Source organism: Miscanthus floridulus, chromosome 6 (assembly GCF_019320115.1).
Source record: "Miscanthus floridulus cultivar M001 chromosome 6, ASM1932011v1, whole genome shotgun sequence".
Taxonomy (NCBI): domain Eukaryota; kingdom Viridiplantae; phylum Streptophyta; class Magnoliopsida; order Poales; family Poaceae; genus Miscanthus; species Miscanthus floridulus.
In genome coordinates, this window is record NC_089585.1 from 18,047,280 (window position 1) to 18,062,510 (window position 15,231).

General features: G+C 41.3%; 1 protein-coding gene across 1 annotated transcript; it reads right to left on the reverse strand.

Moving 5' to 3' along the window:
- Positions 1 to 657: 657 nt before the first annotated feature.
- Positions 658 to 12,777, reverse strand: LOC136457762 (MADS-box transcription factor 51-like). The gene is made up of 5 exons (XM_066457766.1): positions 12,384 to 12,777; positions 2,328 to 2,406; positions 2,028 to 2,083; positions 1,852 to 1,948; positions 658 to 1,166 (listed from the first exon to the last, which is right to left on the reverse strand). Exons 1-5 carry the CDS (start codon positions 12,569 to 12,571, stop codon positions 1,077 to 1,079), a joined length of 510 nt encoding a protein of 169 aa, XP_066313863.1. The 5' UTR covers positions 12,572 to 12,777; the 3' UTR covers positions 658 to 1,076.
- Between the last annotated feature and the right edge of the window lie 2,454 nt (positions 12,778 to 15,231).

Genomic DNA, 15,231 nt, shown 5'->3' on the forward strand with positions numbered 1-15,231 from the left:
TCGTCGTCAACATTCTTGTATAGTCTAGGATCCCACTATCTAATCTTATAAACCTACGAATCCTACCTGCTACTAACTGCGCTGTACCAGAGTCTATGCCAGGCTATAACCTGTCACTGGACATATGGCGTGAGCTATTGTAATGTGTCAGTAACACTACCCTAGCCTTCCAACTCGAAAGATTCCGGCTTCATGGCATCCATCCATGTAATATAAGTACAATTTGTAGCTTTGCGCTGCATTTACCAGTACTTGCTATGCTTACCTATACCATTTGATTTCCTCTTTAATTCCCGGCGCGCGCGATGGCGCGCATAATGTACTAGTACCACGTCAAGGAATCACAATTCACAAACCTAGGAACAATTCCAGTTATACGATGACAGCATACGTAAACACCGAGAACTACTCACTCCATTCCGAATTATAAGTCATAAGCATATCAAGTTTGATCAAAATTATAGAAACAATTACTAAAATTTATGACATCAAATAGGTATAGTACGAAAATATAATCTAATTAATAAAGAATCTAATGATATTTATTTAGTATCATATTACAAATGGTACCATTTTATATTATATACAAATTTAGTTAAATTTGAGATACTTTGACTTTCAAAAAAATTAGAATGACTTATATTTTAGGATAGAGTATTATTTAACTAGCACCTCTGCAATTCCATCATTTTGCTCGATGGAACTACGTAGCCCAGTTTTTTAATCTGAGAAGGCGTATTGTATAGTAACTCAAATGCAGTAACTCGCTACTGTATATACTGTCAAGCACGAAATGCAAGCTGATCAGTTGTTGCAGGCTTGCAGCACCAAACTTTGGCCATTACAAGGTAGGCTGCATATCACAACACACAAGGGGAGCATCAAACTACACTCGCCTCCAGGGGCACTGCAGGTTGGCAGGCCCAAGCTAACACAAGGCAACAATGCAGAGTCTCGCAACCCACAAGACCACAATCAGTACGAGCATCGATCGATCAGTAAGAGGGAGCAATCCCAGGTAGGTGCACGGTGCAGGCCCACGCCCACATTCACTCATCATCTGGACAGATCTGTGCTCACGCCGTTCCTTGCTCCTGACTTGTAGCGCCCTCGCTTTTCAGGCCGCTTGTACTCGCTCCACTGTTTTGTTTCGCCAGCATCTGCATCTGATCACCATACCAAAGTAGGAATTAGCATAGCACTGGATTGCATTTGCCAGTATTAAATAGTAATTTAGCTGACTGATCATTTCAGACTGCAGGCTACAGAGAGACTGATTACAACACAAGGCTCACGGATAGCCCGTTGTTAGAGCTAATCCAGTAAAGCAGCATATATAATCCAAATGTTGTCTCATTCATAGCAGAAGTATCACTGAAAGCTAGGTAAGATATATATGCTCTTTCGCTGGTTCCTAACTTTTTTTTAGAAAAACAGGAGGGGCAAGCCCTTACTGAAGATCAATTAAGTAAAGAAAACAGAGTACAGCTTGTCTAACAGTGCTTGCCCATTCCAGTGCCACTTCCAGGCAAAGCAGCATTTACACGAAGTCCAAAGACAGAAGCTAGCAACATCCAAAGAAAACAACAAAAGCTAGCAGCATCCAAAGAAATTTGGTATTCTGCACTCCCTTATTATTGGGCTGTCATTAACCAAACTGAAGGTACGCCAAAGCTGTGAGATGCTGAACTAGCTACCCAAAGGCACCACAGTTTGGACTAATCTCAACTTGAATAAGGCACAAAGATAGAAGTAGAAAACAGTTTTGGTTAGTTTTATGAAAATTAATCAAGGGTCCTGTTTGTGGCCTTGTGGGCTTATTGTTCAGATTTCAAGAAAAAAATGTCGTACCTTCCTGGATCTCGTATCCTTCAAAGCATTTCTCAGAAGATTTTCCAGCTTCTCCAGCTCATTGACATCTGATTCGTCAGCATTGCTCTGGGGAGACCTGCTGGTTTGAAGCAATTATAATCATTTATCAAAAGTGGCAAAGAAAAGTGGGTGGAAATCCTGAATTCTGGGTGTACCAGGATGCAATCTCGCTCAGCATCAACTGCAAATCTGAAGAAGCTTCATCCTTGTTCTGTACCAGAAACACCCTAGTAAGCTACATTTATCAAAAGTTTGATATTATATATTTGTTCTGGTATTTTGCATACTGTACAAACAGGACATTCTGCATAGTGCCAACAGAACATTTTGTTTGATGCTGGCAACTGGAAAGTGTCACAGTATGTAAAGACTGATTCTTTCTAAAAATATGATCAAAAGCTGGGCAACTGTAGGCTGCATGTTATGTATTGGAAAAACCACATCAAGATCTTTACATTGTTTTTATTTTGATCGTCATTCATATTCCTTCCTTCTCTAGAAAATTGCTGATAGCGGTTATATGTATCCTCTATGCTGAAAAGGAGAAAAGTTGAGTATGATATTAGCTCATTGCATAATGTACTCTTGGAAAATCAGTTTATGTATATTCACCTCATGTGGAACAAAACTGCACCCAGTTTTATTGGAGGTAAGAGTATATTATTATGAATTACATCCTGAATCTTACAGTCGAAAACAATTTATTATTATGATGTCTCATTTCCTTATGGTTTTGAATTTGACTTGATAGGCCAAGAAAGTTGAGTTCATACCCTAGTCCATCACATTCCATACTGCTATTCTACTCTATTTAGTTCTCATAAAGGTTTTGCACCACTGTTTCTCTAGATGTTTTAAGAGTTCTCAATGCTATATTCTTGATCATATAAAAACATCAGAACTGAGCCATGATACAACCTACTTGTCACATCTAACTTTGCACGGTTTTTGATGCATACATTGGATCACCACCGTTCGGCTTGCTGATACTTGGCTAGAAACTGGCTGAAAACACTGTTCTGGCTAAATTGTTGTGAGAGAAAAATACTGTTTCGGCTGAAAAAACAAGCCGAACAAGCCGGTTTATGGGTAAGCCGAACGGGGCCAATTATCATCTAGAATATATTTTCAAGATTTCATAACTATCTTAGAATACAACTATGACACTTTAGCATCTATCCAAACTAATAGATTCAAAAGTTATTTGATGTTTGTACTTTTAAGGTTTGACCAAAGTTTGTCCTAAAATGACATGATGTGACCAAAGTCTAGAGGGAATATAGATACTATTCAAAGTTTGATGAATCGAATAGGAGCTACTAGACATATATGCAAGTCCATAATCACGGCAATCCTTGTATCAAGCAATTACACAAGTAAATGTAAAGAACTAAGACAATTTCTGTTTATGAAATTCTTATTTATATTCTTTTGCCTTTTACTCCCTTGAATCACAACATGGAGAAATCTCTTATGTGATTTTATTACCATAATTTCAAAGATAAAGGGTGTGTATTTAGATGTAGCTCATTGATTTTTTTTGCATATTTATATGAAGCTCTAGGATCAAACCAAAAAGGCAATAAAAATAGATATTCTATGGGACAAGGATTCTAAAGGAAAAAACATGGACCTCCAATGGGCGATAAAGATGAGTAGAGCATGGTATTGATGGGCTTCAAATCTATTCATTTGAAGAAGAAATGATTGCAATGCAAGATGATCTATAGCTTTGAGAGTCCTCGATATGGTGCCATCTAGATATCAAAGTTAGCCGTCCGAAAAATAGACTTTTCTCTACCATACATACCCTATCATATTTATTAATGTAAGGTGATGTTCCTTGTATCTGAGTCTAGAGTTTGGACCACTACATACCAAGACAACCATCTAAGCCGTCTAGGTTCTGAAGTTATGATTAGGTATTAGGTACTAGAGGAGTCAAAGTCTCAAAGTGACTAGACCTATATGCCACATGTGGAAAATCCAAGAGGTTTTAGGTTGGGTAGGGTGGGTTGTGAGGAGGAAGTTGTTAACTAAATGTTTGGTTAGGCTTTTGCACTCTTTATACATATTGGGATTGGGAGTTAATTGCCCCATGGTTCGAGTAGTTTGATTTAGCTTGGTAAATTTTCTTCCACACACTTCCAACTCCCAACAAAAAGTTCCATCTTCAAATGTTGTGAAATCTACGAGAACATGGGATGCGCAAGCCTTTTGTTTACATGACATGTTTTATATTGGGGTGCTAGAGTCCAATTGATGCACATGGCTCTACCCACTTGGTTTTCTTCCATTGCTATGCATGTAAGTGAAATTGATAACCAACTTTTCTTGTCTTCTCTCATTTCCTTTCCTTTCCTTGAAAGCTAAATATAAAATTCTTCTTAGGTGTTGCCCCTTAATCCTAGACAGTTGAGAATGATAGCTATGAAAGGACACAAAACATATGGAATAAGTTGAGTACATGTTCATAACTTGAGAGTCACCCAGTGATGGGTTTTTAGGACAACAAAAGAGCCCTTCTAGATATGCTCAAGGAAAAAAATGTCAAGAAATATAAGAGTAATGACTCCAGTGAGCTTTTATACATCATGTCCATACAGTGTATATATATAGAAGAGGTAGCTTTCTTGAGTATAATTTGCAAGTGATCAACATATCTGAGTGCATTAGCAAAGACAACTATATTCAAACTATACAAAACTAAGGTTGACTAGACACAAACCAGTTTTGAGCGAAAAGAGTGGAAAAGGTGGAAGAAGAGTGTCAAAAATAGTGATTAGGTGAGATCATGTGAAATCACTTGATGTGTTGATTTAACTCTGCTTGCTAGGCGAGGTCATGTGAAATCACTTATAGTGTTGGTTTGACTTTGCTTGCTTCAATATACGAGGTGAGAACAACCATACTCAAGTTAGCATTCTCATTCGCATATTTATCAAGCACAATTTAAGGAAAAAATAGGTTCCAAGCATAATAGCAATGCACATAGAAGGAATGGAAAATCAATTTATCGTTATATATGTTGTTACAACTTAACATGCATGGTTAGTGTGGGCATACTAATATTATTCTTGTTTCATAGGGCATTCTACTATTGTCAATTAGTATATCTTCCTTCAACATTCCATTATTGCTAATGAAGATTGTATTCCAAGTCAAATAGCCCTATGATACTATCATAGCATACCAATCCTATTGTCGTTTAGGATGATGTGAATGATCTTAAAAGAAGATACGATGGTGTTACCAAATCAAAAAACAACATATTATTCAATAAGGAGAAACTTCTTTGCTACTATTAAATAATGTTGCTAAGTATTGAAGACAATGAATTATCTAAACCATTTTTTCAAAAAAAAAATCTAAAGAATGGAAACGACGTCTAAACACTTTTTCAAATGTTTATTGTCTTTTGTCATTAAGAAGCATAAATGTATGCGAAAGTGACATGATTTTGTGAATTTACTATGACATTTTTTTGTGGTATATTATATCATCAGCTTTGATGGTATAAAAATAGAACTGTTTAAACCATAATGTTTTGTACAATAGAAACTTGTAATACATTGTGACAAAGAATGTGAGCTTATGCTTTTTATCTTCAACCGAGGTAATATAGCAATATGTATGAGAATGTTTGCTCAACGTAACTAACATAATATTATCTCTTTTGAATATAGCAATTATATAATTATACAAATACTCAACTATTTGTCAATTTTGCCATGGTGGTTCTTATTTTTATTTGTGTCTTATTAGTATGGCATATTTTTTTCTATTGTTATATGTTCATGTCATTTTTCCTATATTGGTTACACTATTGTAGGTTTTCTCTTTCCTATGCTAAAGTCTCAACAAATATTTTAGGTATTTTGTATTTAGTTGTGAGAATTAACTTTAGTCACCAAAAGATGTCGCTACCCATTTTATAAGTGTGTGTATAGTAACTAAATATAATACTATTCTTTTATGTCAAAATATAAAATTATATTTGTATGTAGTTCTCTCAAATATAAACTATAAATAAAGGTAAACAAGTTCAAAAACAATAGGTTTAAAATACAATATTTCAAATAAGCAAGAAAATGCATGTCTATATTTACTCATAACAACTATACAATTTCAGTATCATCAACATCATCGCCATCACATCTTGTAGTTTTCTTCTATAATCCTTTCGCTGCACCAAATTCTTGTGTTTGAATGAATAAGTGAAGCACTGCGCCTTTGCCTAGTTTCATGTAGGTCATAGAATGTGGTGGTCATAGAGTACAGTGGTGAAAGCATCTAGGCCCCTAGTTGGGTTTCGGTGATTAATGACAATACATGATTACTATGACTAACGTGTGTTTTGCAGAGGCAATTAAGTTAGGTCATGGTAATGGAGATCGATTGGGCTATCATGGTGGTCATGCCCTTACGATGGAAATCGTTTCAATTTTCAAAGGATGGACGACAAGGTTAAGGATGGACTAGTTCTAAGTATCGTTTGGTGTTGAAGAGACACTTAGAGTAGTTTAAGACTTTGTTTTTCCTTTGGCCGTACTATTAAGGGGGTATGGACGGGTAGCTTGACCTAGATGAGTCTAGTGGGTTAGGTGTGGTGCACACTTGCTAAACCTAGCACTAGGTAGCTCCTAAAAAGCCCTTAGATCCATTGGAGCAAACTTCATTCACGTACGTTTGAAAGTTCGAAGTGAATGGAGGGTCAAATACTGACCGGACGCTGACGCAGAGTCCGGTCAGTTCATTTGATCAAGGTGAAGTCATCTGAAAGTGACTGGACGCTGAGAGGTGAAGTGACCAGATGCTGAGGGCCAGCGTCCGGTCGACTCCAGTAAGGTTCCAGAGAGGGAAAATCACGACCGGACGCGTCCGGTCACACTTTAAGCACTAGAGTTCGAGGTGAACTGACCGGCGCGTCTGGTCAACATGACCAGAGCGTCCGGTCACCCCGCAGAGGCACATAACGATTCGTTTTTCAGCTCATGTTATAAATACTTCCTCCATTCGTGTGTGGGGGTACTTTTGCTCATTTCAACAGCTGAGAAACACCTTTGAGAGTGCCAAGAAGAGCAATGTCCTAGTGAGGTGATTGAGATTTGAGAATCCCAAAGAGAGCCCTCATTAGTGAGATCAAGAGTAGCAAAGTGTGCATCCACCCTTCTCATTAGGCTTGTTGTGGTCAAGCGAGAGTTCGTGCTTGTTACTCTTGGTGATCGCCATCACTTAGATGGCTTTGTGGTGATTGGGAGCTTAGTGATCATCCGGTGGAGCTTGTGGATGACCCAACTCAAGTTGTGAGCGGTTGTGGGTGATTCACCGCGACGTAGTGTCGAAGAATCAACCCGTAGAGAGCACTTGATCCTTGCGCGGATCAAGGGGGAGCTACACCCTTGCGCGAGTGCTCCAACGAGGACTAGTGGGGAGCGGTGACTCTCCGATACCTCGGTAAAACATCGCCGCGTTCCTCCTTCTCTATTTACTTTGAGCATTTACTTTGAGCAATTCAATACTTGTCTTTACATTCATAGAATTGCCATGCTAGAGTAGGATTGGAACTTAGGTTGCAAGACTTTTTGTGCGATAGAACATTAGAAACATTTTCTAGGCACAAGGAGTTAATTAGGCTAACAATAGGATTTAATTATTACAAAGAAATTTAGAATGAGTCCAAGTCACCCCCCCTCTTGAACATCTTGATCCTTTCTGGTGGGACGCCGTGCAAGTAGAATGTCTATGGTTGTTTTTCAACCCAATATAACAAATAAAAAATACATATAAATCACAATTAAATTAGGCATATAATCAGATATCATAAATTTATATAATTGTGAATCATAAATATATAATAATTAACAATGTTTTGAGACATGGTAGTAAATAATAGGTGAGGGTTAGTAGCAAATTGTTGTCAAGTGTATGGTAGCACGTAACCGGCAATATAGCAGGCGCTAAGTTTAGTGATATTTAAAACCATAAAGCTACACAAAACATACGTATCTCCCACCATAACAAATAGCCTACCCAACTAAAATTTAAACCTTAAAGTATAACTTTCAAATAAAAAAGAGTTAGATGAACAAAAATTTAAAAATATAGTCACTATAGCGACTTGTCAAGTTCTAATATGCTAATTTTTTAATGCTACCTTTGTAGTTATGGAATTTAGACCCACTACAATTATTGCGAGCACTACTATGGCATGTAGAATAAAAACGCTATATAGTTTCCTAGTTTGAGATCATATACAATAACATAAAACATAACATAAATCCTTTTGATTATAGCATACCGAATAGGAGAGATAAGAATAACATTCAAGGACTCTTGCTAACCCTGTCTAGTGACAAATCTAGTGGCCCGGTAGCAAGTTCCGACAACGTGGTGACCGAATCCAGCATTCCTATGAATAGATCTTTGCAAGCTCAGTGCTGGTTGGGCTGCCTTCGTTGGACAATGACGCATGGCTCTAGTAGTTGTTATACGAGGCAGGCAGCGAGGAAGGGGGCAAGCCATCAACCCAGTCCACGACGTGGTGGCTGGCACCTTTTTGAGGCCGCCTTCATCACCGTGCTGCGGGGTGGCACCATCGGCCCACTGCCAGAGGTCGGCACCAGGGAGGCGACCTCTATGGTCCTCCACTGGTAAGCATGACATCGGCTAGTCCACCTTCTCTATGGTGAAGCAGCGGAAGATTGGCTGGAGGAGGGGTGGTTAGGTCTGGTCACCACTCGACGACTTTAGACTGGTTCTTAGGGGCGGTGTGGCTGCTAGGTCACTAGCGTTGGCGCGGCCCGTGTGGGGGTAGCATGGGTGGGTGCTGTGGTGCAGCGGACATGACAGCCTCTTCGACAAGTGAACAACATGGCTATTGATCTCTTGTTTGGAGATCTACAAGGACTTGGCGATGACTTGGTTGGCTACGGTCCATGTGGACTAGCGTCGGATGGTTGCACATGTCTGTGACTTGTTTTTGCAGAACCAGTTGAAGGCAGATCTTCATGGCTGGCTGCCTTGGATTTTCAACAGTGGTGGTTGCAAGCTCTTTGTTTGGTTTGGTGTGGCGGCGGTAGTGGAGGCGGCTGTTGCCTTGTGTAGAAGATTGGTGTCGCCATGCATGTTAACCTATTTGGTCTGGTAGTAGAGGCTGGTGGAAACTAGTGTCATGTTGTAAGGTCACGCACGCCTGTGGCTTAGTCAGTGTAGCAACATCTTCCCACTAACGGTGGCATGCTACGTACATTGCTTCATTGGCTAGACTCGCATGACGAGGGCTTGTTTGGTGCGTAATGGTAGGGCCACATGATTTGGGGGTTGGGCTGGGCAGTGTTTCTGGGTGAATGTCTTGCTTGGATTCTCTATCAATCCAGCAATGGTGATGTTTTTTGCGTCATGTTCCTCATTGAAGCATTGTCATGAAGTCCTACACCTCCTGAGTTTTTCTTGGTTGAAAAACATAATCCCGGTCTTTCAGCTGACGATGCCATGTAACCCTCCATTAACCGTGGAGACATAATATGCTTACCCCTTTTCAAGTTTGGTGGGTGGATAGACAATAGACATTAATAGTAAGTACATATGTAAAATTAAGGGTCTATTTGGATCATAGCTAGATCATTATAATCTAGATTATGTATAGGATTATTATAGTCACGGTTATGGATTATAATAATCAGAGTTTTGGGGACTATGGATTATGATGATTGATTGTGGTCGGTAAATGCGAGACATTCCTATCTTATCCTTTATAGTTTGACAAGTTGGACAATCGGTTGGAGATAAGTTGGATTTTCAACACCTATAATCCCCTATAACCTGAATTATGGGATTATGGCAATTAAGAATTTTGATTATAATAATCTACTATATAATCAATCTTATTTGGATCAAAATTTGATTATATAATCTGATTATTACTAATTGCTGGGGTACCCAAACAAGACCTAATGGCTTGATGAGTTAATACACTAAAATCTTTTGCGACACTTTAATACCCAATATCTTATATTTTAGGACAAATGGAGTATATTTATTTATATTTTGTACAAGAAATTAACTGTCAAAATATACCTTGAAGGTGGGAGTATGTTTATTTATGTATCGTACTAGAAATTGATTGTGCAAATATATACCTGAAAGAACTTTCTCCATTCCTAATACATCTTTTTAAAAGATGAAAAAATACATTTTGTATGATACAATATTATGTAGTACTATAATTAGCCTTATGGTGCTCTAAAGAAAGAAATGAAAGTTCTATTGTTGCATAATAGAACTTTCCAATAGAGGCAAATTTGTCATGCAACTTGTGGAAGAGGACAACTATTATTCATGTCCCTACTAATAACTTTAATATTTTATTGGCAAACATACCCATGCGATGTAATAGGTTTTGTACAACTTGTTGCGCCGTCAAGGATCAGGTATGCCAATGATAAGAACATCTACAACAGAAGCCCTCAAATTAGGGCCTCTACTTTGATTCGAGAGGTCCCTTTATTTTTAGAGACATGTTTTTTACATCTACTTCAACAGAAGCTCTCAAGTCAGGATCTTTAAATCCATTTCAGTAGACATTACTATATGGGACCCACTCATCATCCACCATAGTTCTAACCGATTGAACTATAGAGGACCCGAGAGAGCCTGAAACGGGAGGAGCACGCCACGGCGAGGGGAAGGCGGGTGGAATGGCTCACCGTTGACATGAGTCGGGTCAGGTGGAAGGCCCGAAAGGGGCTTGCAAGGGAGAGAAGTCAGGTCCAGGAGGAGGCTCACTAGGGGAGAGGATTCGAGATGGGAAGGGGCTCGCCGAGAGAAAAGTCAAGGGGCGGGCCTCGCTGAGGGAGCCACGCAGGGAGTCGCGCCCGAGGAAGGGTGTTGCCGGTGAGAGAGGTTGCCATGGAGGGAGCCAACCGTTGGAGATTCGTGCAACTAGGGGAAGGGAGACATGCCTACCCGCACTGCAAAGGGAGGCCTTATCGGTGGATGGGCAGGCGCTATTCCACTAGCACACGGGAAGGGAAACGACCGAAACCGTCATTTGAGGGTCTGAGGTAGGATACCTAGGAATGAAGGCCGAGGGAAAATTTGAGGGGCCTCTCATTTGTAGAACCTAGTAAGGGCTCTGTTGGAGCGGCTCTAGCCCTCGAATTTGATGTTAAGGACATAAGTAGGGGCCCTGCTCTAACGAGTTAGCTATATTTGTTGGATAAGACTGGTCCAGACTCATTCAACTAAATCAAATAGATTCCAAAGCCTGTAGATATAGAATTCAATTCTAATACATATTGTGTTACGCTCTCTGTATCTCGTATATGATTCAGACTCATGATCTGCGCTCATACAAGTTAGAACACTGTGTTGTGCTAGTACTAATATCTTAAATAAAATGCTTTCAATAGAAAAGAGATACTTTACTTAAAATATTGGAAGTAGTATATATGACACAATTTGCTTTGAACAGTAGTACTATGATGCCTTAAATAAAGAAAAATAACTACCGAAAGCTTATACGGTTATATCTTAGCCCCTTTCATTTTATTGAAAAACTAGGCTGAAAAATATTGTTTACTGATTTGTTGCGAGAGAAAAATACTGTACATATAAGCTAGACTGATAAGTTCAAGCTAACCGGGCTTGGATGGATTGGATTAGCATCTGGGAGTAGGAAGGGCACTCAGCGTAAAGGCAAGACAAATCTTGATCCCCAGCCAATTTTCCGTACTTTCCATTTAGGGCACGTTCGGTTTCCAGGTATTGAAGGCCCGGAACAGATCCGGCCAGGAATACTATTGAATTTTATACAGCCATACTTCATCTGGATATGTTCCGGTGAGGAATGGCATCAACCGAACGGGCCCTTAGGCCCTGTTCGGTTCCCCAGGAATGACGTCCGGAACCGTTTCCATCAGGATTGACCATATATTTTCTATAGGGCCGGAAGCATTCCTGGTGACCGGAAACGGTGTAAACGAACGGAGCCTTAAGGAATTTGCATAGTGACGGCGGCGGAACTGAAATTCCTCTCTCTCTCTCCGAACACCAGCTATCAGTAATAAATAAATAAGTAGTAAGTCGGATGTCAACGGCTCACGGGCGCGCTCTGGAAGTCTCAAGCGAAGCGAGCCCAGTTCCATCCGCACCGCACGCAAAGCACGTGCGCATGGTGAGAGGAGACAGGGGCGCGCTTCTGTTGGCCTAAGGCAGAGCAGAGCACAGCACACCCGGCCGGAGCTGTAGCAGGTCTAAGGCAAGATCCGGAACAGGTGGACGAACGCAGAGGGACAGGGGTCATGCTCACATGATGCAAGGTGGTGCCACTCGGGGGACAGTCTGGATGGCGAGGCGGCGGCTCGCCGCGGGACAACGGGATCGAGGCCGACGAACTGCTCCAGGCCTCCAGTCGATCCATAGTCCCGGCCGCCCTTGCTTATAGTAGCTTTACTAATCGGATGAGCGAGCAACAATAAGGGGAGCGAGGGGGAATTGAAATTAATCACCTGGCGGAGGCGTACTCGTAGAGCTTGCCGGCGGGGGAGAAGACGAGGAGCGCGACCTCGGCGTCGCAGAGGAGGGAGAGCTCGAAGGCCTTCTTGAAGAGTCCCGAGCGGCGCTTGGAGAAGCGCACCTGCCGGCTCACCCGGTCCTCGATCCGCCGCATCTCCACGCGCCCGCGACGACGCGCCATCGCCTTCCCGCCCGCTCCAACCCGAGCCGCCAGTGTAGCCGGCTGCCGACCTCCCTTCTCTTCACGCACGCTAGGAGGAGCAGGGGAGCGAGCGGTTGCTGGAGGCTGCTCGCCTGCGGCCTGCGCTGCGCGAGGGAGTTGGGGACGGGGAGGTCGGGATGGGGCCCGGCGGTCGGTGACGGCGGGCGGACGGGGGTCATTCACCAATCACCAAGGGGGGATGTACTACTCGTATGTTTGTGGCACGCGCACGCCCGGTCTCGTGGTAAATTTCCAGATTGGGAAAACGCGGCGCGGAGGCGGTTTGGCTGGCTGAGGCCCTCAGGTGGACGGGACAGGTGTGCGACATGCCCCCGCGCGTGGGTCCCGCGGCTGTCCACACGGCAGTTGCTCGAGAGCCACGCAGCAGGCGTCTGTCTCCACGACCCACTTGCGCCCACGGCTAGGACGGGCAGCAGGCCGCGAGTGTTCGGTTGAGCTTGATTATTGGTAGTCTGGAAACCCTGTTGTATGTTGAAATATTGTGAGAGAAAAATATTATTTTGGTTGGAAAAATAAGTCGAACAAGCCGGCTTAAAGTGCAGCCGAACAAGCTAAGTCCACGTCCGCATGGCCAGCGCAAATATCTCGCACGCCATGGCGGTGCAAAGCTGCGCGGATAAGGACGCGGTCGACAATCTCTCGGCACGTTCGTTTGGTCGTATTTGGTTTATCAGCCAACGAATATTATTTTTCTCTCACATTAAATCAGTCAACAGTATTTTCAGCCATGACTTATAAGCCAAACAAGCTCAAATGAACAGGGCCTCTAAAGGAAAGGACGTCCACGATCAAGATCCTCAACGCTTGAGGCCGGTAAGTTGCTGATAGAATATATTACCTAATAATAAAGAGACAAAAAATTTTACCATCTTTCTTTTTTCATCTAATTTTTTTGTCCACCTCCCCCTAGCTACCGGTAGTCGAGAGTTTATTCCGTCTAGACTTATATGACCTAGATAGTTAGGACAAATAGATCTCTCTAGAACAAATAGATCTCTCTGAGCCTGAATAAGAATAGGAATATGAATCCTAATTCAAATTCAAATATATACCTATTAATAAAAAGGTAAAATTTTAGCTTTTCCCTAACTACTTTTGCTAAAGGTCGGTGCCCTTGCCGAGAGAGAGCGGGGCACCGGCGTGGGGGAGGAAGGCCTGCATCCGGCCACCAGGCACGGGTGTCGGGGAAGGAGTTGTGTGCTGTCGCAGGAGGGTGAGCGCGTGTGTGAAAAAAATAGATAGTCAGCTTTGTTGGTCCAACAGAAGTGGGTAGTGGAGGTAAGAATTCGTTGGGCCAACAAAAGTAGGTAGTCAAGTAGGTAGCCCGTTGGAGTGAGTTTTTTGGCCTCCACTACCTAAATATAGGATAGGTAGTGAGTTTAGGTAGCCTGCTGGAGATGCTCGGATAAGGTAAAGAGAGAGAAAAACAATAATAAAGAGAAATAAAAAAAGACAAGACAAGAAAATAAAATAAAAAAGGGAAATATCGTACTTTTAACCACTCGAACAAAATGTTTTACCAAACGTTTTTTTTAACCCGTAAAGATCAAGCCAGAAAAAGCTGATTTATCTACAGCTTGAGTTGGCCCTTGTTTAGTTGCCCCTAAATTTCAGAATTTGGCACTATGCAAAAAGAAGATTCCCCGTCACATCAAACTTGCGGTACATGCATGGAGTACTATATGTTGACGAAATCAAAAACTAATTGCACAGTTTGGTTGTACTTTGCGAGACGAACGTTTTGAGCCTAATTAGACAACAATTGGACAATTATTCCTGCCGGCGCCAATTCGGCTGAACTAAACACAGCCTTGTTTTGGCTAAAGCTCTATCAAACGCGCCAGTGGAGAAAGGAACATTGCTGCGCTTTTTCTAATAATATAGGGTGTTGCTGTTTTGTTTATTTTCACATGAGCTTCAAACAACAACGATCCTTTATCGGTACAATGCTCAAGATAGATATTGCTGGTGCCCTAGATTACTGCTAGCATTTAAATAAATTGTGAAAATCTACTTTCCAATGTGGGTTTCATTGTATTTTCTCATTTTAAAAAATACATCTTTTACACTTTAAATTAAAATTAAATAAATGGACGTGGCGACAAGCGGATGACCGCACGCATCAAGAGATGGAGCACAATAAATTATCAAGCGATACAAGCTGTATGTCCCGTTGCAACGTACGGACATATTTTGCTACTAGATAATAAAATACTACTACTGTATATGCTACAGGGGATCAGTCCAGCTGTCTCTGTTTGCCCACAGAGGCACAGACACAGGTGCAAGTTCTGAACCTTGGCCGGATCCAACTTAGCATTTCTTGCGTCAGCGTGTGGGAACCTCAGCCATTCATTCGTTCCTAGTACAGTAGAGGTACCAGTGATTAAAAAAGAGAGTTTACTGGTGTGTTTGTTTCGATTAAACTTGGATTCTAGATTAGAAAAAAAATATTGATTTATGGTTAAATAAGAAAAACAAGAAAACAGAGGTTCCGTTGAATTTCAAGTATTCAGTTTCACCAATAAAACACGGAGACTTGATTCACATTTAGAATTACATAAAAAAAAGATTTTTCATCGAAAAGAGGTCTACGAAAATTTTTAGAAAAACATCCA

Excerpts from the sequence above, each read along its gene's own strand:
- LOC136457762 (XM_066457766.1), bottom strand. The coding sequence starts at position 12,571 with ATGGCGCGTCGTCGCGGGCGCGTGGAGATGCGGCGGATCGAGGACCGG. Across the intron at positions 2,407-12,383 it reads TACGAGTACGCCTCCGCCAG|CATAGAGGATACATATAACC; the intron begins GTGATTAATTTC and ends TCTCCTTTTCAG. Across the intron at positions 1,167-1,851 it reads AGGATACGAGATCCAGGAAG|ATGCAGATGCTGGCGAAACA; the intron begins GTACGACATTTT and ends TATGGTGATCAG.